General features: G+C 32.9%; 1 protein-coding gene and 1 long non-coding RNA gene across 9 annotated transcripts; one reads left to right on the top strand and one right to left on the bottom strand.

The window, feature by feature from the left end:
• The first annotated feature begins 390 nt into the window (after positions 1-390).
• On the top strand, positions 391-18,343 carry LOC113531247 (uncharacterized). 8 transcript variants are annotated; one of them, XM_053230587.1, is made up of 21 exons: positions 391-638; positions 811-917; positions 1,201-1,386; positions 2,377-2,436; positions 3,272-3,496; positions 4,202-4,395; positions 5,966-5,996; positions 6,214-6,257; positions 6,781-6,841; positions 7,705-7,917; positions 8,582-8,775; positions 10,783-10,813; positions 11,024-11,067; positions 11,652-11,715; positions 13,563-13,658; positions 14,083-14,307; positions 14,381-14,565; positions 14,693-14,741; positions 14,842-14,903; positions 15,835-15,874; positions 17,403-18,343. In XM_053230587.1, exons 3-21 carry the CDS (start codon positions 1,206-1,208, stop codon positions 17,450-17,452), a joined length of 2,049 nt encoding a protein of 682 aa, XP_053086562.1. In that variant the 5' UTR covers positions 391-638; positions 811-917; positions 1,201-1,205; the 3' UTR covers positions 17,453-18,343. The 8 variants fall into 8 exon arrangements, with proteins under 8 accessions (XP_053086562.1, XP_034156442.2, XP_034156439.2 ...); XM_034300551.2 differs by having other exon boundaries at positions 394-638; positions 1,194-1,386; XM_034300548.2 differs by having other exon boundaries at positions 395-638; positions 1,183-1,386.
• Positions 11,067-20,483, bottom strand: LOC117596225 (uncharacterized). Its single transcript, XR_004577392.2, has 3 exons — positions 19,967-20,483; positions 12,470-12,550; positions 11,067-12,372 (listed from the first exon to the last, which is right to left on the bottom strand). It is a non-coding gene; the product is annotated as an uncharacterized LOC117596225 (long non-coding RNA).
• Positions 20,484-21,059: the final 576 nt, after the last annotated feature.

Below are 21,059 nucleotides of genomic sequence, written 5' to 3'. Positions count from 1 at the left end.
CTATCTATCTGTCTGTCTATCTATTTAAATTGTAGAAAGGTGAATTAAAATACCAAACAACCCACACAAGTCATAAATACATAATTAATAAGACATGAATTAGTCTACAAATGCGGGCACTTACTGTACATCTTATGTCCAGTGCCCTTTTTTTTTTAACTATTAGCACACTACATCCAGTATGTGGCAGCAAATGCATACTACACATGCTACAGATAGAGAAAAGGAAATGTAGATTCAGTAGTTTCTTTACATCTTTACAGGAGACAGTTAAACCAAAGTGTTGTAGGAGTAGGTCAGGAAATTGTTTATCTTCGAACACCACTGATTATTCCTGTTTATTTGTCAATTTTGAGTAGGTCAGGCAATGTTAGAGGTTTTAGAGCTAAAATTCATACAAAAAGGAGATTAGTATCAGTGTGAGAAATTATAGACAAGAAGACAAACCATTTTAACAAATAACACAAGTGTAAGTTGGGCAAATAGTGTGTGTTAGCCTACAAAATGAACGGCAGTTAGTGAGACCTGGTGGATAAAGAGTTAAAAATGAAACCAAAGCCGGAGATATTCATAACGAAAGTGAAAGGTGAATGTGTTTTTGCGCAGTCACACTGCAGACTCTGAAGAAAACAGTCGAGGTCAGTAAATGCTCCTGAAAAGTTTGAAGCTTTAACTTTTTCTTTTTTAAACAGAGAAACATTGTGGTGCTGTGTGTATGTATATGCGTGTGCATATATGTGTGTCACTTTGTCATCTTAATCTTAGTATTTTTGTTTTTCTTCACCCTTCCTCTCTACATCCGCCCTTCAGTAAACAGTGCAAAGCTGCAAAGCTGAAACAATTTGACACTGAGTAGCTTGCCTTTTTTTTTTTTAAAGCTATTTTGAAACAGACAGACAGAAGCAGCTGTTAAAAAGGTAAGGCATTATGTACACAAAGACAGCTGTTAGTGAGTCACATTCGGTTGAATAACAGTTATTCAGAGTATAAAAGCTGCAAAACAAGCTTGACAAGAAGCATAAACATGATCAAAACAATATAAGATGATAAGGGTCATACATAATATTTAGCTGACTGTCTAACACCACTATGCTATGGATTTTTTTTTAAAACTTTTAAGATGTGTATGATTATGTACCTTTGTAAACACGTTTGCTTCTTATTTAATATTCTGTACTTAAGTTTTTTTCTAGTAATCAGATAACATGGACAGAAAGCCGAATCAACAGAATGGCAGTGAAGCAAATCAGCCACTCATAGAAGAGTCAAGGTCAGACACCAGCACATCAGATGAGTCACAGCCGAGCACGACTTCTGAAAGTGAAAATGTTAACCCCTCTAAGAACAAGGAGAACCATGATGGCCAAAAAGAACAAAAAACCTCCGGTAGGAGTTCAAAACTAGTTTCTTCTTCATGCTTTTATACAGATTTTATGCCATTTCTATATGCTGCTGTCTGTAGCTGAACCAAGCATGTAAATGTATGATAGAAATGAATATAAATAAAGATTATTAGGTTGAACCATGATAACAGGCCCTCTACTGTACAAATGTGTATGTCTACTGTACGTCTACAGCAGCAACATCAGTTACAGGAAAACAGTACAATAGAGCAAATCAGAACTCCTATGAACATTATTAACTGTTTTGTAGTTAAAATGTTAAACTAAGTACATTTTGTAAGCTTAGACATACTTAGAAAATAAAACCAACTACAATGATAATAATAATAAATTTTTTTTTATTATATTTACAAGTGGACCTAGCAATTGTTTCATCAATTGCAGGTGCTCTACTGTGATTTTATTTCAGTCATATCAGTGTTTTTCTCCACTAACAAAATTACAGATCAAATACATATTACATTAGATTAAATGCAAATTAGATCAAAGGGGGGTTGTGGGTTTAAAATGTTAGAACCTTGCTTGTGATTGCAATACGTGCACAAGAGAAACATATTTCAGTTCAGGAAAAGTAGTAGTTTATATGCACTATATGGCCAAAAGTATGTGGACACCTGACTATTATACCCATATGTGGACCTTTCCAACATCTTTGGGTTGAATTGAGCATGAAGCGACTATGTACGGCTAAGTCTTCTTCCAACATCAGTTACCAACCTCACTAATGCTCCTGTGGCTGAATGCGCAGAATTTCCACTTTCCTTCCCAGAAGCGTGGAGGCTGTTAGACATTGGAATGGGATGTTCATCAAGCACATATAGGTGTGATGGTCAGGTGTCCACATTCTTTTGGCCATGTTGTGTTGTAATGTAAAAATTTCACCATGTGATGAGTTTTCCCAGGCCGTCACACATATACTTTTAAAGAGAAGCAGTGTAGGATGTCTCTTGATGAAGGTTATTTGGTTTTCCAGAAGATGACGCTGTTGGCACATCCAGTGCCTGTGCACATGAGTTGCAACAAGTAGAACCAGGTAATGAAAAGGGTAATGCACACACACACACACACACACACACACACGCTATTACAGAGACACAGACATAATAAACTGAACTGAAACCATACAGTATACATAATTACAAATGGAATACTTTAAGTAGTATCTATGCCAAAAAGTTTCTTGTTTACCTTTAAGAAGTATGTGCAGAATTGTGTACCTTTATTACATTTATTATCCAAGTACGACAACAGCTAAACAAATTGCTGATAAACTGAATGGTCATTAATAATAGTAAAAAAAAGGTATAACATTATTACAGTATTACAATTACAAGCATTTTTCAGCACAGAGTTGACTTTCTACAATCTCTTCACAAAATCTTCGCAGTAAAACTTTTAATGATCATTTACAGCTAATTTTGCAAATTTCCAAATGATTTTCAAACATGTACTTATATTTTATAGCTCCTTTACTAATGATGGAATACATTGTAACGGTTCAGGAAAAATTGTACATTGTAATCAAAAGTGCACACCTGAGCAACTACATGAACTTTCATTGGTGAAAGTTTTATTTTATAAAAAACTTGCTTAAACTGTTATAAACTAATGGCTTGTGTATCTCTATTAAATGACTAATTAATAGTGTATACACAAATTAACAATGGAATAATGGAATGATTGAAATTTGGTGGATTTGATGGATTTTTTTTTTTTTTAATTAAAAGTAAAAATTGAGTCAATCATCCCCAGTCTCCCCTATTTTCTTAAGGGGACAGAGATAATTTGATTATGATACCCAAACATATGAGTAGTTCTTAATATCTTAATAATAATGACTAATTAATAATTCCTATTTTTATTTACAGGGAAGATTACAGACATATTTTCAGGAAATAAGTTTTTTGTTCTTCTCTCTGGAAATACATTAAGTGCCCATACGAAAATCGTGGATCATCTTAAAAACCAAAGACCAGATCTGCAGGAAGTGCAAACAGTGGATGAGTGTGATTTCGTTCTGGTTTTCTGTCCTGTTGTTTCGCGAGCTGGAACTGACATTGAAGCAGCAGTGGGAAAGCTTCAGAATGCTGCAGGTATTAAACTGTGTAAGGAATAAATGTGTTATAGAAAAATAATCAGTGACATGATACAGCCTGACACAAAGCAGAGTTACTGTTACCACCCCAAAGTTGATTATTTAACTATAAAAAGATGTCCTGAAGTGTTTTATTCTTATATCAATGCAATTTGTTGTGAAAGTATATATTTATTTGTTAAAAACTGACATGTCACACCTTTTTATCAGTTTATAGTTATGTTTAATGTTGTGGAACTGCGGTGAGACAAATTAGTTCCTATTATCACTGCATATTAGAACAGCTTAAACAGTCGTTCCTGAACTAGCATCTCGTCTTCTCTATTGATGATAATAACAAAAAAGCAGCTTGTCATGTTATTAAGAAATTGCAAAGGCCTCTAACATGAAGACTTGCCATAATATTTAAAATTACAGCTTTACCTCTGACTTTTAAAAAGCACTGGCACATAGTTGCTAAATAAAGGTCTTTAACTTGGAAATCCCACCCTATCAACATTAACATCCTGTGTAAGTTGTTACTTTAGAAACATGAATGTATTAGAATGAGTGCATTAATATAAACCTGTCAGAGCTACTTTTATAGAAAATACATCAATACTTTCTGAAAAGCAGAATCAGCACTGCAGTATAAGTTACGATATTGTATAAAATATGTAATGGATTGTATATTCTGAGTAAATGTATTGTATGTTTTCTCTAGGTACCAAACCTGCTGTACTAGTGGTGCTCCATCACACATTTGAACCAGAGTGTGTTGTACCAGACAGCAGCAGTGCTGTGACCAGAAAGAATTCAATCACAGTAGACTGTCTGTTCCATGAAGATAAGGGATTACTGCAGTGCCATAAAAATGATGAATCACTGGCCAGAATTACAAACATTATAAAATCCCAGGTACCTGTTAATTTACTACTTTGACCATTTTTGTTTTATTTTTAGCTACTAAGATCCTAAAGCTCCTAACCAGCCAAAGGTTTAAAGTTCTTTTGGAAAGAATTTTGCACATTTTAAGAACACAACAATAACAACAACTTACAGCAGGTGCACTATACAATGTGTATCTTTGAATTTGTATTGTACTTGTTGATCGCTCCTTGCTTAATAGTGTAAGCAGATTTTTCATTATACTGTATGTAGTAACAGTTGAGATAGTGGAGTGCCTAGTTGTCCCATAAACATGTATATATTTTTTTAAGCATCTTTCCTTCTCTTAGGCTTAAAAATAGGGTTCTCAAAGTGGAATCTGTAAAGTACAGTTAGTTAGCATTTTAGTTTTTAGAAATATTAATTGGTTTAAAATGTCACTTGACTCAAATACAAACCATAATACTCAAACATTAATAATGTAATTCCATATATGTCAATAATGCCTAATGCCTAACTTGAACATAAATGACCATTTTAATTTAAATGTTTTCTGTGGGTGTAATTCCTGTGGCTGTACGGGAATTAAATATTTCTTAGCACCAATAAATAGCCCAAATATTACTATACACATTTAAATAATGAACCTAATTATCCATGGAATGTGGTCCATGGAATATAGTATCTTACAGTTAAATGGGTTCTTAGAAAAATATTTAAAGAAAAGTGTATGTTTAAAGAAAAGGAATGTTTTGCTGCGTGTGGCACTAAAGGGGAGAAATATAACACTTACAGTACTACCAAAAATCTGGTCTTAGGACAGTTTTTTCAAAATTGCAACTAGGAACCCCTTTAAGTGTCAAATAAATGCCATGGATCAGCTCAGGGTTGTTTTACTTTATGAAAATTTACCAGTTTTTCCAAATATATCCGCTCATTATTCAAATGTGTATATAATATTATTTATTTACTTATTTATTTATTTGAGCTGTAGAGTTTTTATTTCCTGAACTTTAAACTCACAGAATACATTATGTCCAAGTTGACATTATGTACAGGCAACTTGTTTTTAAGGTCGGGTTTGGATTAAACTCATTCATTTCAACCGAAACAGGCTAATAACTATATAAACATCAATGATATATAAAATAAAATTGGTAATGATGACTTGACATTACGACCAGAGTAACTAAATTTAAAAAAGGACCCTGTACCCAGCTTAGAGGGCCAGTGTCTTGATTGGGGTATAATAATCATTTTAGCAACAATGATAACATTTGAATTTTTGACCTTCAGGTAATAACAATTACAGTACCATGTTACCATGTACCAGCATATACATGTGATTTACTCCATTTGTTGTCTTAATGGTTTGGTTTGTTTGGTTTTAAACTTAATCCATTTTAAATCTGAATGCAATCATTGCAGCTTGGGCTTCAAATATTTTGCTAGTGGTAGAACTTCAAAAAGAAGCAAGTACAAGCATTATGAAAACTGTTCACTGAATGTATTTTGTGTCAAAGCATTCAAAACTTTGAAAAAGTAAAAAAAAAAAAAAAATCTTTAAAAGGGACTGAATATAATTATTTTCTTCTTTTAGGCATCAAAAGAAAATGGTTCTTCCTGGTCAGGTAGTTTATCTTGTTTATTTGAATTATTATATATTATGCAAATATAGTACTTACTGTTTTTTTTTTGCTGAGAAAAATGTAATGTTTTTCAATTAATTGATTCACTTTGATAATCACAATTGGTAAATATAATGTATTGTTATTACAAAATGACAATACAAAAATGCATTGTTATTATAGTTTTATTTGTAGTTATTATGTTTTGTAACCTTTTCAGAATACGTGTGGTCATGGAATCCCTGGTCACGTTCAGCCCCAGAGGTAATACTCTTTGAATTCAATATTGCAACAATGAAATATATTGGAAAATTAAGGAAACTACTAAAGAACTAAAATAATCTAGCTACTAGACACTGTAATGTGTGAGGTGTAAAGTCATTGTATTTTTTAAAAATCAATTCATAAGAGCAACAAAACTTAATAGTATTTTTTACCGTTCATTAAGGATAATATAAATTCTATCTTCTGAATTTACTGCCATCACACGTAGTTGGTAACATTATCATTTTAATCAACAAAGACAATATTTAAGGAAAAAGTTTAAAATGTGTTAGGTAGGCATTAAACAAAAGCACTGCCTCATCATTCTTTAAGCAGTTATTTGCCACAGTTGGCAGTAAAAAGGAGAAAGCTAATGATACTACTGATCACTTTCAAGTCCTGGCCTAGTGGGGATTAATAAGCATGTCCTAATCATTTTGGCAATAATGTTAACTTTTGCATTTTGACCTCCACGTAATGACAATCACAGTACAATTTTAAAAGTCTTTCACACTTTTAATAGGAAAAACAATGTGGAAAGGAAGAAGTGAAGGAACAAGGTCCCAAGACAAGTGAACATGAAGGTATGTATTCTGGTTGGAAATGTAACAGTTTATCTGGTGAGTGTTATGTTGCTTTTAAATCTATTATTTTATATATGCTTTTTCAAAATAAATGATATTTCGTACTCTTCTCAATGCAGGTACTTGAAAGCTAGCATTTTCTCTTTCAAGATGTATTAATGTTATTAATCATATATAAATGAGCTCATTTGTGACATCAGCACAATTAGGTTGTCTTATGGCTATAATACCTCAGTGTGAAAAACCTTTTAAAGTTAACAAAAAATGTAACTGGAATCAGTACTAAGAAACATTATGTTTGGCTATTAAACTATAAAAGCACAGTTGGTGTCAAGAACTACAACAGTCATGGGGCTGGACTACGACTAGAAAGGCAGCTGTATATACAAAATCTTCGCAGTAAAACTTTTAGTGATTATTTGTAACTGAAATGATTTCTAAACATGTACGTACTTGTGTTTTATAGCTCATTTAGAAATGATGGAATATATTGTAGTATGTTGTAATCAAAAGTACACACCTGAGCAACTACATGAACGTTTGGTGAAAGTTGTATTTTATAAAGAAATTGCTTAAAATGTGTTAAATTTATGATTTGTTTATCTCTGTTAATGGACTAGTTAATAGTCTATACACAGATTAACAATAAAATGCGTTATCTTTCATAAACATTTATTAATTGTCACATTTATTAATTTATGTATTAATTGTCACATTTGATAAAATGTGATAAAACTTGATCTGCAGTCTCCCTTATTTTCTTAGGGGGACAGAGATAATTTGATTATGGTACCCAAACATATCAATAGTGGTTACTATTTTAAAAATAATGACTAATTCATAATTCCTATTTTTATTTACAGACATATTTTCAGGAAATAAGTTTTTGGTCCTTCTCTTTGGAAATACATTCGATGCTCATAAGAAAATCGTGGATCATCTTAAAAACCAAAGACCAGATCTGCAGGAGGTGCAAACAGTGGATGAGTGTGATTTCATTCTGGTTTTCTGTCCTGTTGTTTCGCGAGCTGGAACTGACATTGAAGCAGCAGTGAAAAAGCTTCAGAATGCTGCAGGTATTATAATATGTAAAGAATAAAAATAATCAGTGACATGATACAGCCTGACACAAAGCAGAGTTACTGTTACCACCCCAAAGTTGATTATTTAACTATAAAAGGATGTCCTGAACTGTTTTATTCTTATATCACAGCAATCTGTTATGAAAGTACTATTTTTATTTATTCAAAAATTACGTCACACTTTTTATTAGTGTATAGTTACATTTAATGTTGTGGAAATGCCATGAAACAAGTTAGTTCCTGTGATCACTGTATATTAAAGCATCTTATGTTAAACAGTTGTTCCCTCAACAGCCTTTCTTCTTCCCTCTTGATGTTAATAAAAAAAAGCAGCCTGTAATGTTATCAAGAAATTGCAAAGCCCTCTAACCTGAAGACTTATCAGAATATTTAAAATTACAGCTTTACCTCTGACTTTTAAAAAACACTGGCACATAATTGCTAAATAAAGGTCTTTACTCAGAAGCCACACCATATCAACATTTACACCCTGTGTAGGCTGTTAATTTAGAAACATGAACGTATTAGAAGGAGTGCATTAATATAAACCTGTCAGAGCTGCTTTTATAGAAAATGCACTACAGTATAAATTACTTTATTGTATAAAATATGTAATGGATTGTACATTCTGAATAAATGTTGCATATGTTTTCTCTAGGTACCAAACCTGCTGTACTAGTGGTGCTCCATCACACGTTTGATCCAGACTGTGTTGTACCAGACAGCAGCAGAGTTGTAACCAGAAAGAATTCAATCACAGTAGACTGTCTGTTCCATGAAGATCAGAGATTACTGCAGTGCCATAAAAATGATGAATCACTGGCCAGAATTACAAACATTATAAAATCCCAGGTACCTGTTAATTTACTACTTTGACCATTTTTGTTTTATTTTTAGCTACTAAGATCCTAAAGGTGGTAATCAGCCCAAGGTTTAAAGTTCTTTTGGAAAGAATTATGCCCATTTTAAGAACACGACAATAACAACAACTTACAGCAGATGCACTATACAATGTGTATCTTTGAATTTGTATTGTACTTGTTGATCGCTCCTTGCTTAAACAGATTAATATTTCTAAAAACTAAAATGCTAACTAACTGCATTTTACAGATTCCATGTTGAGAACCACATTTTTAAGCCTAAGTGAAGGAAACACGCTAAAAAAATATGCATGTACACGGGACAACTAGGCACTTCACTATCTTAACTGTTACTATATACAGTATAATGAAAAATCTGCTTACAATATTAAAATGTCACTTGAGTCAAATACAGACCATAATAACTCAAACATTAATAATGTAATGTCATGTATGACAATAATGCCTAACTTGAAACTAAATTACGATTTTAATTTAAATGTTTTCTGTGGGTGTAATTCCTGTGGCTGAACAGGAATTAAATATTTCTGGCACCAATAAATAGCCCAAATATTATTGTACACATTTAAATAATGAACCTAATTATCCATAGAATGGGGTCCATGGAAAATAGTATTTTACAGTTAAATTGGTTCTTGGTTCCAAAAAAAGTCAGAGACCATGCTTTTGTTTGGGTCAAATGGCCATTCAGGACTTATTGTTAATTATTTGGTGGCAAATAACAATGATAGGACAATGATTTACACCCACATGTAGTTTGGTAACATTATCATTTCACATAAAACAGAAAAATGTTTAAAGAAAACTGTATGTATGAAATAAATCACTGCCTCATTATTCTTGAAGGAATGCTTTGCTGTGAGTGGCACTAAAGGGGAGAAATATAACACTTAGAATACCACCAAAAATCTGGTCTTATGACAGTGTAATGATTGCCTTATGATGACGTCATTTGTGCTCTCTCTCTCTCTCTCGTGCACCTTATCGTGCAGATGTGTTGTACCACCGCTATATAAGTGTAATATTTGATCTTTCATTCATTGACAGCGGAATAATCTGTCAATCCTATGCGAGTATATAGTAACCTACTGAAATAAATGAGGGACAGCATTATCTCTTCCAGTCCGGCTGAGTTATATCCACTTTTGTTCCTAAGGAAACCGTGAGAATCTATAACCTGATTCTTACAGCAGGTTCTCAGAATTGCAACTAGGAACCCCTTTAAGTGTCAAATAAATGCCATGGATCAACTCAGTACTGTTTTACTTTATGGAAGTTAACCAGTTTTTTCAAATATATCCGCTCATTATTCAAATGTGTATATAATGTTTATTTATTTATTTATTTATTTATTTATTCATGCATTCATTTATTTATTAGGCTATAGAGTTTTTAATTCCAGAACTTTAAACTCACAGAATACATTATGTCCAAGTTGACATTATGTACAGGTAACTTGTTTTTAAGTTCAAGTTTCAGTGAAACAGGCTAATAACTACATAAAACTCAATAACGATGACTTGACTTTACGACCAGAGTAACTAAATGAAAAAAAAAAAGAACCCCATAGGGTGCCTGTACCCAGCTTAGAGGGCCAGAGTCTTGATTGGGGTATAATAATCATTTTAGCAACAATGTTAACTTTTGAATTTTTCACCTTCAGGTAATGAGTTACAGTACCATGTTAAGCATATACATGTGATTTACTCCAATTGTTGTCTTAATGGTTTGGTTTGGTTTGTGTGGTTTTAAACTTAATCCATTTTAAATCTGAATGCAAACATTGCAGCTTGGACTTAAAATATTTTGCTAGTGGTAGAACTTCAGTAAGAAACATGTACAAGCATTATGAAAACTGTTCACCGAATGTATTTTGTGTCAAAGCATTAAAAACTTTGAAAAAGTAAAAAAAAAAAAAAAAAAAAAAAAAAAAAAAAACCTGTAAAAGGGATTGAATATAATTATTTTCCTCTTTTAGGCATCAAAAGAAAATGGTTCTTCCTTGTCAGGTAGTTTATCTTGTTTATTTTGAATTATTATATATTATGCAAATATAGTACTTACTGTTTTTTTCTGAGAAAAATGTAATGTTTTTCAATTAATTAATTCACTTAGGTAATCACAATTGGTACAATGTATTGTTATTACAAAATGACAATACAAAAATGCATTGTTATTATAGTTTTATTTGTAGTTATTATGTTTTGTAACCTTTTCAGAATACGTGTGGTCATGGAATCCCTGGTCACGTTCAGCCCCAGAGGTAATACTCTTTGAATTCAATATTGCAACAATGAAATATATTGGAAAATTAAGGAAACTACTAAAGAACTAAAATAATCTAGCTAAGAATCTGTAGACACTGTAATGTGTGAGGTGTAAAGTCATTGTATTTTTTAAAAATCAATTCATAAGAGCAACAAAACTTAATAGTATTTTTTACCGTTCATTAAGGATAATATAAATTCTATCTTCTGAATTTACTGCCATCACATGTAGTTGGTAACATTATGATTTTAATCAACACAGACAATATTTAAGGAAAAAGTTTAAAATGTGTTAGGTAGGCATTAAACAAAAGCACTGCCTCATCATTCTTTAAGCAGCTATTTGCCACAGTTGGCAGTAAAAAGGAGAAAGCTAATGATACTACTGATCACTTTCAAGTCCTGGCCTAGTGGGGATTAATAAGCATGTCCTAATCATTTTGGCAATAATGTTAACTTTTGCATTTTGACCTCCACGTAATGACAATCACAGTACAATTTTAAACATGCAGTATTTGAGAGATTTGCTCCTCCTGTGAAGATTCTAGATTAAAATGAAAGTCTTTCACACTTTTAATAGGAAAAACAACAATGTGGAAAGGAAGAAGTGAAGGAACAAGGTCCAAAGACAAGTGAATATGAAGGTATGTATTCTGGTTGGAAATGTAACAGTTTATCTGGTGAGTGTTATGTTGCTTTTAAATCTATTATTTTATATATGCTTTTTCAAAATAAATGATATTTCTTACTCTTCTTAATGCAGGTACTTGAAAGCTAGTATTTTCTCTTTCAAGATGTATTAATGTTATTAATCATATATAAATGAGCTAATTTGAGACATCAGCACAATTAGGTTGTCTTATGGCTATAATACCTCAGTGTCAAGAATTACACCAAGTGAAAAACCTTTTGAAGTTAACAAAAAATGTAACTGAAACATTATGTTTGGCTATTAAACTATAAAAGCACAGTTGGTGTCAAGAACTACAACAGAGCAGTGAAGGACAAACTCTCTCAATTGGAGTAAACAAAAAAGTTATTGAAAATCAATACTAAAAATATTAGGTTTTGCTATGAAACTGAAAAAAAAACCACAGTTGAGGTGAAGCTCTACCACAAAACAGTGAATCGGGGATGGGTTTACTGATAATCATAAAATCGTAAACTTAGCGAACAATGAACAATTTAAAGAAGGGAGTGCCTTATGTACTTGCCAGTTTTGCAGGTGTTTCCTGAAAGCCTTCGTTATCAAGATATAATGAATGCGTTGTAAGTAGTTGTTTGTTGGTTCCAGCCCGAGTCTGGAGGAAAAAGCCACACTAGTCAGACAGTCAACAGTAATAGTCATAAATACATAATTAAAAAGATGTGAATTATTCTAAAAATGTGGTCACTTACTGTACATCTTTCGTCCATTGCCTTTTTTATTGGACTATTAGGACACTACATCCAGTAGGCAACAGCAGATGCATACTACACCTGGTACAAATACAGTAAAGAAAATGTTGAATCAGTTTCATGTGGTTTGTTTACATCTTTACATTAAGCAGGTAGAAGTGCAGTAAATGTGTTGTACAGTTGGGTCAGGAAGTTGTTTATCTTCTAACACCACTGATTATTTCTGTTTACTTATCAATTTTTGAGTAAGTCAGGCAATTTTAGATGTTTTAGACTAGAGATAAAATCACACAAAAGGAGACAGTCAGTATCAGTGTGATTTGCAGTGATATCATGAAAAAATAAGTTATGATCTCCAGAAAACAACTTTAAACAATGTTATTTTAAGATCACAAGAAAAAAAAACTCATGGCCTTTCTGGACTTCCACACTGATCAGACAAACAGACTGAGCAGGACTGATTTGATCTAATGTGCTGTTTATAGCCCAAACAAAGGCATCCACTGAAAGGTTAGACATTATGAAAACAAAGGCAGCTGTTGCTGAGTCATATTTGGTTGAATACCATATCTATTTCAGATGTTTAGGTAAGGACTGTATATTTGAACAGGTGAACAGGTGAATTTGTATCTGCACTGGTGTGTCGGTAAGGACGCATGAGACACAGTTGAACCAGAGTTTTTAAAGTTTACTAATGTTCTTGAAATTATTCACATCACAGTTGAACCACAGGGTATTTCCATTTTTAAATATAATTCTCCAACAGATATTGAATTGGTAAGGAGGTATTATAGCTGTTGCAGTATAAAAAAACAGTATAAATAAAGTTTCATAGATATTACTCACACTATGAAAGTACTCCCCTCCTGATCTTAACCTTGATAAGCTAATAATGATAAACTAAACCCAAACCATGTACAACTAGAAATTAAAAAGATGGAAGCTGTTATAAAGGCAAACAATGTTTAAGTATTTTTACTATTTTGCCCATTCTCCCAAAACAGCTTTCTCTTCTCCTTTCTTTTTTGTCCATTAATGTGTCTTCCTTACATTTTGCCTGCCTTCATATTTCTTTCATTCATTATACAAACAGGACAGTCAACTGAAACAGGTCATAAGCTGAAAGAAAGTGAGGATGAAGAAGAGTGGGAGCAAATATCCCATTCAGAGCTGTCAGAAAATCAACTCGGTAAGGAAAAACTGAATGAGAGTCAGCCACAAGAGCAAAACAAAACAGTTCAAAGCAGTAGTTTCTTATTACTTCACACTACTTATAGTTTTTTTTAATATGACTCTGGCAATTGTTTAATTGTCAGAGTCATATTAAATTTAATTGGCAATTAAATATATATAAAGATATTTTATTGACAGTTAAATATATATATAAAGATTTGTATTCAAGATATATTTTAAGATTCATGTTTATATTCAAGATTTAAATTTACATTAAACATTTACATTTAAGATTTATATAAATGTAATATACAATATATAACTACTATCTGATCTATGCATTGTTGATGTTTGATAGGATGTTCAGCACCTATAGCTGTATGCAAAGGTATTTTTCACAATAATTATTAACAATCAGTATATTTTCTTTTTATTTATAGGAAACATATCTCAAATGCTTTCAGGGAAAAAGTGTTTCATTCTTCTAATTGGAAATACACTGAATTCTGAAGAGACCTTCATAGACCATTTTAAAAACCAAATACCAGGTCTTCAGGAAGTGGTTGCAGTAGATGAGTGTGATTTCATTCTAGCTTTCTGCCCTGTTGTTTCACAAGATGAAACTAACATTGAAGTAGCAGTGAAAAAGCTTCAGGAAACTTCAGGTACATAAATTTAAAAAAAAAAGTGTTTGATAAACAATTTGTTGTATACTGAGTAAATTTCATACATTTTTAGATACCAAGCCGGCTATTCTGGTGGTACTTCATCATACAACTGAGACAGAGTGTGTTGTACAAGACAGCAGAAGAGCTGTAAACAGAGAGAATACAGTCATAGTCAACTGTCTGCTCCATAAAGATCAGGGATTATTGCCACGCAATGAGGAATCGACAGGTGCTCTGTGCAAAAAGATAACCCAGGTAGCATTTGTTCAAAAAATTTGACCAAATTCACAGTCATTTCTATCCTAAAATAATGACCAATGGCAAAAACAGTAGATATTTGAGTAACAGGAGCCATGTACTAATTTTTCCTTTCTGGTTTTAGATGCTTTTGGTGGCACGTAAAAACATCTGGCTTTTAATAATATTTTCAGGTAGTTTTTCTTCATGTTCATAAATAAAAATAATGTAATAAAAATTTTCTATCATTGTTTAAATTGGAATCATAAATGTTTGTGATCCTTCTTTTATTAGGTTTACAAAAATTATTTTCATTAACTTCATTACTAAAATCCCAGCCTGATGCAGCCAACCAGGTAATACTTTTGACTTTAATACTTTGACTTTTTGACTTTAATTCATTCACATTGTACAATATGTGGCATAATATTTATTTTCACAAGAAGTGTAACCATATTGTGAATAACTGTAAGTGTCAATTTAAAACAACAAGAAGCTTAATTATTTACTGAAGACAGGTGAATGATTTGTACAAAAATAGATTTTTCTACAGAAATTAACGTCTTATTGCCATCATCCTTATTATCATCAGGATCTAAATAAAACATATTGAAGATTTTGGGAACATTAAAAGGAAATAAATTGTCTATTTAAGAATATTCAGCAATTATAATTTATAATAATCTTGTAACCAGGATCAAAATTTTAATCCCAATTGCAGAAATGAGTCATAGATATCATATCATAATGCAGAATGTGTACTATATCAATTACTATTTTCAGGTCTCCTTTTTTTTAATAACCTGCTTTGACTCCAGGTAAACTGTTTAATTTTAGTTAATAAATAAACCTGTTAATAAGAGTTTCCATATTTAGTTTGAAAGCTGGAGATAGACCATGTGAGATGTGGGGGGAAAAAAATCAAAACCACTATATACTACCAAGAACCTACAGGAGATGTCCTCATAGTTTTTCCTGGCCATGGTGGAGGCAATGCCATTTGTATTTGTTTGATTACAGTCAGATTTGTTTAAGTTTTGTTGGTTTTGCTTCTAAATTTGTTGCCATTATATGTATTTTGGTAAACTTATAATATTAATTAACAAAGAGCAACATTTGAGAGCAGAAACATATTATGTAAGCCATCTCATGCACCACAATCACTGTTTCATTGGAGTCCTTCTTATTGAGGCACTTTGAACAGAATTCTACTAGACATTCTGAAAACCTGAGCACAGAATAGCTTTTATCTTATGTAGAAAAATCAGTTTTCAATTGTTTACACAGGAACAAGAACAACACGAAGAACAAGCAGTTTTACAGATAGGTAAGTGTGAGGAATTCTGTTGTTTATAGCTAATTAACTAAGCCGTTAAGTGATTTTGTTAAAAAATTAGGAAAAGAAAAAGAAATAATGATTATTCATAAACCTATTTATAAATTAAACATTAAAATTTTTTTATTTAAAATCTGAAAGACTGTCACGACTTTGTAGATGCAGCAGATGCAAGTGTAGATTTTATTATAAAAAGTGCAACACAAACAACTAAAACAGTGAAACAAGAAGCATAGGGTATAAGGGCATAAGGCAAAAACAGCCAGACTATGAGCAAGGTTGTGGAACACATGATGACACATACAGTCAACAATAACAAAAGCTTGACAATGAACCATACACAGAACAGGTGTGAGTGATCAGTGGGACATGTGACATGGTCATGTGACATGTTGGGGCTGATGGGTAACGTAGTTCATAACCATGACAAGACATAAATTTGAGTTGTCTCCTGGTTACGTCCATGTTTTAGATTAAGATCAGAAATGTGATCAGAAAAGCTTACAGTATGGAAAGAATTACCCCATTTAATACATTTATTCTTAACATGTAACTCTGAATTAAACAGACCCACTGGAAAAATTACAAGTATCCCACTAAAACTGTCTACTGTATGAACTGAACTTTTTTTTTTATCATTATCATGACATCATCAAAACCTTTGATGAGCAACAAAGAGACACAAAACTGGAGGCAGTGCTTTTGAATTATATAAATCCAAGATAACACTTGAATAGTCGCTAATTAAAAATGCATTGTGCAATTAGTAAATTATCAGTTTATTATAAGTGATATACAAGTATTTATGAAGTCTTTACTAAGTTACAGTTTAATCATTTGGCAATAAATTAATCAAATACAGTTTTACCAAAGTTGCAGTTTAGTTTATACTTCATATTTTATAATGACAGACTAGACTAACTGAGGGTTATTTCAGGGCCAATTAAACAATAAGTTCCTATAAAGTAAAACTGGAACCCTGTAGTACAGCTTAGTCCAAACTGAAACTGAATCATTTTTATATTTTTTTTATACAAATTTGCATTAATTTGATGATGTTAATTTGATGATCTGATAATTATGTTATTGATATATAGTTTATCTATATGTACTGATTAATTTCAATGACCTCTGTGTGCCTTGTAATGTAAATATAGCCTTAGTTGGTCAATGGTCACTGATAATAAACTATTGGAAGCATTGGAAAAACTAATCAGGTAACAGAATATTAAATCACTTTTTTGCTAAACATAGTTACCTGTTAGAAGCTAATGTTTTTTTTTTTGTAATTTGACAATTTAAGTAGTCTAAATATGTATCCATTTTTATCCCTCAATTCTTTTTTAAGTGCCATTACATTCATAAATTATTTACATGGTTAGTAGTGCGATAATTTGTTGCTAAAATTCTTTATTGAGTCCTTGATACTCACTTTCTATTATTTTTGTTTCCCAAATGTGACTGTAATAAGAAACTGGGTTCCACAAAATAAACATAAATAGATGTTTCTGTTTTTTAGAGAATGGAGAAGCTCGAGTTGCTGATTCTGGTGAAGAGTGGAGGGTGTAGCTGCCCACCAGAGTAAGAGCTCATGGGGAAGGTGACTGTGGTGGACACAAAATGTGGGATGCTGTAAATTTGCTGAGGACCACAGACCTTTCTCCTTGTCATACCAGTAAAACAGCCAACTGGAGAAATGAGCTTAAGAATATTCAATTCTAATTTCTCTTTTTTCCCTTTTTTGACTTATTCTGTAGTTATTGACCTGCAGAGATAAAATTTCTTGTCTCAACACTGTTTAAACGCTATTTATTTTTGATCTCCTAGTCAAGTATTGTTCCTCCTGCCTAATAGCATATAATCTACAAATATAGTATTAGCATATCAGTATTTGTAAATGTATAATCACATTATTGCAACAAGTCACCATTATTACTCTTGCAGTGCATTAGCATATATATTTCTATACAATATATATCTACAGTATACATATATCTATAGCTATCTATATCTATCTACAGTCATGTAAACAATCCTTCTCACTGTAGAATGGTGAATTGTAAATTGTTTGGACATGACCTTATAACTTTTCCCAGATTGATGAGCATGGCTGATGTCTTTTCTTCCTGGCATGATGTAGACACACACCTGAGTGCTCCAGATCACCAAACTGTCAAAAGTTCTGCTTTTATAGAGGTAGTCACACTTGATTAACTAATCTTGTGTATTTCATTTGTAACACCTGGCTACTAATTACTCTCTTAATGATTCTGTAAGTAGGAAGGGTGTACTTATTTTTTCCCACCTGGTTTCTGAGTTGGTTTACTTTTTGGGAAAAAGTAACTACATATTGATGTCTGGTGTGCTTTTTGTTGTCACCTGAGGTTATTTGTTTATATAAGTTGGTGAGGACTACACAATTGTTAATTAGGTGCTGACAAATAAAAACATAGAATTGAAGGAGGGTGTACTTTCTTTTTCTCATGACTGTATGTATACTATATGACAAAAGTATGTGGAGACCTAACCATCACCACCATATGTACTTGTTGAACATCCCATTCCAGAGTTTGTCCCGCTTTGCTGTAATATTAGCCTTCACTCTTCAGGAAGGCATTCTACTAGATTTGGAACATGGCTATGGAGATTTGCCCATTCAGCTACAAAAGCATTAGTGAAATCAGGTACTGATGTCGGGTGAGGAGACCAGGCTTGCAGTTGGCATTCCAATTTATCCCAAAGGTGTTCAGTGGGGTTGAGGTCAGGGCTCTATGCAGGTCACTCGAGTTCTTTCACTCCAACATTAGCAAATCATGTCTTCATGAACCTCACTTTGTGCACAGGGGTATTGTCATGGTGGAACAGGTTTGGGCCCCTTAGTTCCAGTGAAGAGAAAATGTAACACTACAGCATACAAAGACATTCTATACAATTGTGTGCTTCTAACTTTGTGTTAACTTTGTGGTTTGGGGAAAGCTAACACATAATCACCATATTGTGAAAGCCCAAATAAACGCACTTAGAAGAAGAAGAAGAAGAATGCATGTTTTTATATGAGATAAGCTATGAGATAAACAGATAAGAAAACTGAAAGTAGATAGATCCATAAGAGTAATTACGTGAGTGAAAAAAATGATTTTTTTTAAAAACTTTAGATATTTTTTAAATGGTTAAGGGCGATGCAAGCATTCTGGGATTGAAAGTCACAGTGTTCTGAGGGAGCAAATGTTCACGGTGTTCTGTTCCTCTTTGGGGAGCAAATATTATTGTAGTGTCTGACCAGAGCCTCTGGAGATGCAGCTGTAGTGTCAGGAATTGGAAACTAGTAAGCATTTTCATTAGGCTGACAGGCTAATGGTTTTTTTTGTATTTCTGAAAGTGACATTACAGTGGATTAGATGTCTGTGTGAGTAAGAAGGAATAGGTATGTAGAGCCCTGAACAAATGGCTGGATTTCTGAATTTGGCATTGTGTTTAAAAGAAAGACAAAAGAGAATTTCATTCCTAATATTTGTTTAAAATATTACACTTTATGAGATCGTTGATCTTTTTTTTTTGTTTCTTTTCGTTCATATATGTGCAAATTAAATGGACTTCGGTTTCATATATGTTCATTTAAGACATTTCTAAAACAGTTTCACATGTGTTTGTGTGAAAGAAAAAGTCATACAAGGAGCGCGCGAGAGAGTTATAGGGAGGCCGCACGCGCCCCAGTCTCGCGTGAGTCAGCTGTGGAAGAAACCCAGCACGAGGATAGTCTACGTGAGAAAGTCTCTTTTACGGTTCGTAACGACTTTTCTTTCACTCGTTGTTTTGTGATCAGATTAAGGGTGAAAACTTCATCCGGAAGAATATTCCCGTGTTTATTTTTCTCAAGTTCAGTGAAGCAGTTATAAATCGTATTATTCATTTGAAATTCGGAAGAATATTCCCGTGTTTATTTTATTAATTAGTTGTAAAGTATCACGGTGGTGTGTGTAGTTTGGAGTTGTGTCACCTGCGTGATAACTGTCTTTTACGAGACTGAGAGATAATCGAGTCAAGGTTGGGAGGTGGAAGAGGATTTTCGCGGATTCATCTGACCTGTTCCAGACGGGAGGCGTCACGGAGGCCGTGCTTTTCAGCTCATCGTGCATTGAGGGTCAACGATTATTATTCCGCAAGTGAAATCTAGTTCTCCCGGATTCGTGAGTACAGTTTTTCCCATCGAAAGAGCTCCAACTAGCGCGCCAACGGTGTACTTCAAATCCCAGCTGGGTAATACTGAGGTGAAATCCGAGTATAACCAGAGCATTTCATTGACATTGGGTTTATTTATTTATTTTTCTTTATTTTTCCCCTTTCTTTTTGATTATAATGGTTATTGTGATTAATACTGTTGAGACTGTGTGAATCGACTTATTTGTTCACTCACTTGACAAACCAAAGAGAAACACAGAGAAAAGAAAAAGACATACCAAAAGAGTTCCTGAGAATAATAAATTCACATTTATTTATCACTGTTAACTTTGTGTGTTTTCCTGTGGAAATTCTAAAAGATTTGTATTCTCAAGTTAAAAGTAACATAGTTTTGTTCTTAAATTTCCAAATAAGAAACATAAATCTGACACAACCAAATGAAAATCTGAGACCTGGGATTATATACAGTGAATAATGTAATGAAAGGGAAATGTGCCTTTACTGGGGTAGTGTTGGAAATAATATCCCCTAGACAGATCTTTATTGCGTAAGCCGCAAGATATTTACCTGGCAGGAGGGCGACAGGTAAATCAAACAGTGACCAGCGATACCAAGGTGCATGCCACAGACTTTAAGAGGTGTAATACCTACAGAAAACACAATATTCAAAGTGTGAACTTTAGTGTGAGAGGGAAAATTTACATGCTAAGATTAGTTAAAACACACTTACCAGTATCAAGATGAAGATTAAAATCTCCTAGGAGTGACATGGCAGGGTACATAGAACACTCATATGTGAGCAGCTCAGTTCATTAATAAAAGCAGATGATCTTTATGGGTAAGAGACTTAAAAAACGTTACAAGGATGGCCGGCACAGTTTGACCTTAAGACTAAAATGAAACAGAAGAGCAAGCCCACCATTGTGATCAGTATTTATTTATTTTTTTAATCCATAATTAGTGGATTAGTAAATGGTCTTTACTAATTCTTTGGGCA

This window comes from Pangasianodon hypophthalmus, chromosome 27 (genome assembly GCF_027358585.1).
Source record: "Pangasianodon hypophthalmus isolate fPanHyp1 chromosome 27, fPanHyp1.pri, whole genome shotgun sequence".
NCBI lineage: Eukaryota > Metazoa > Chordata > Actinopteri > Siluriformes > Pangasiidae > Pangasianodon > Pangasianodon hypophthalmus.
Note: the sequence above shows the minus strand (reverse complement) of the source record. Positions and strands in the feature narration are given on the sequence as shown.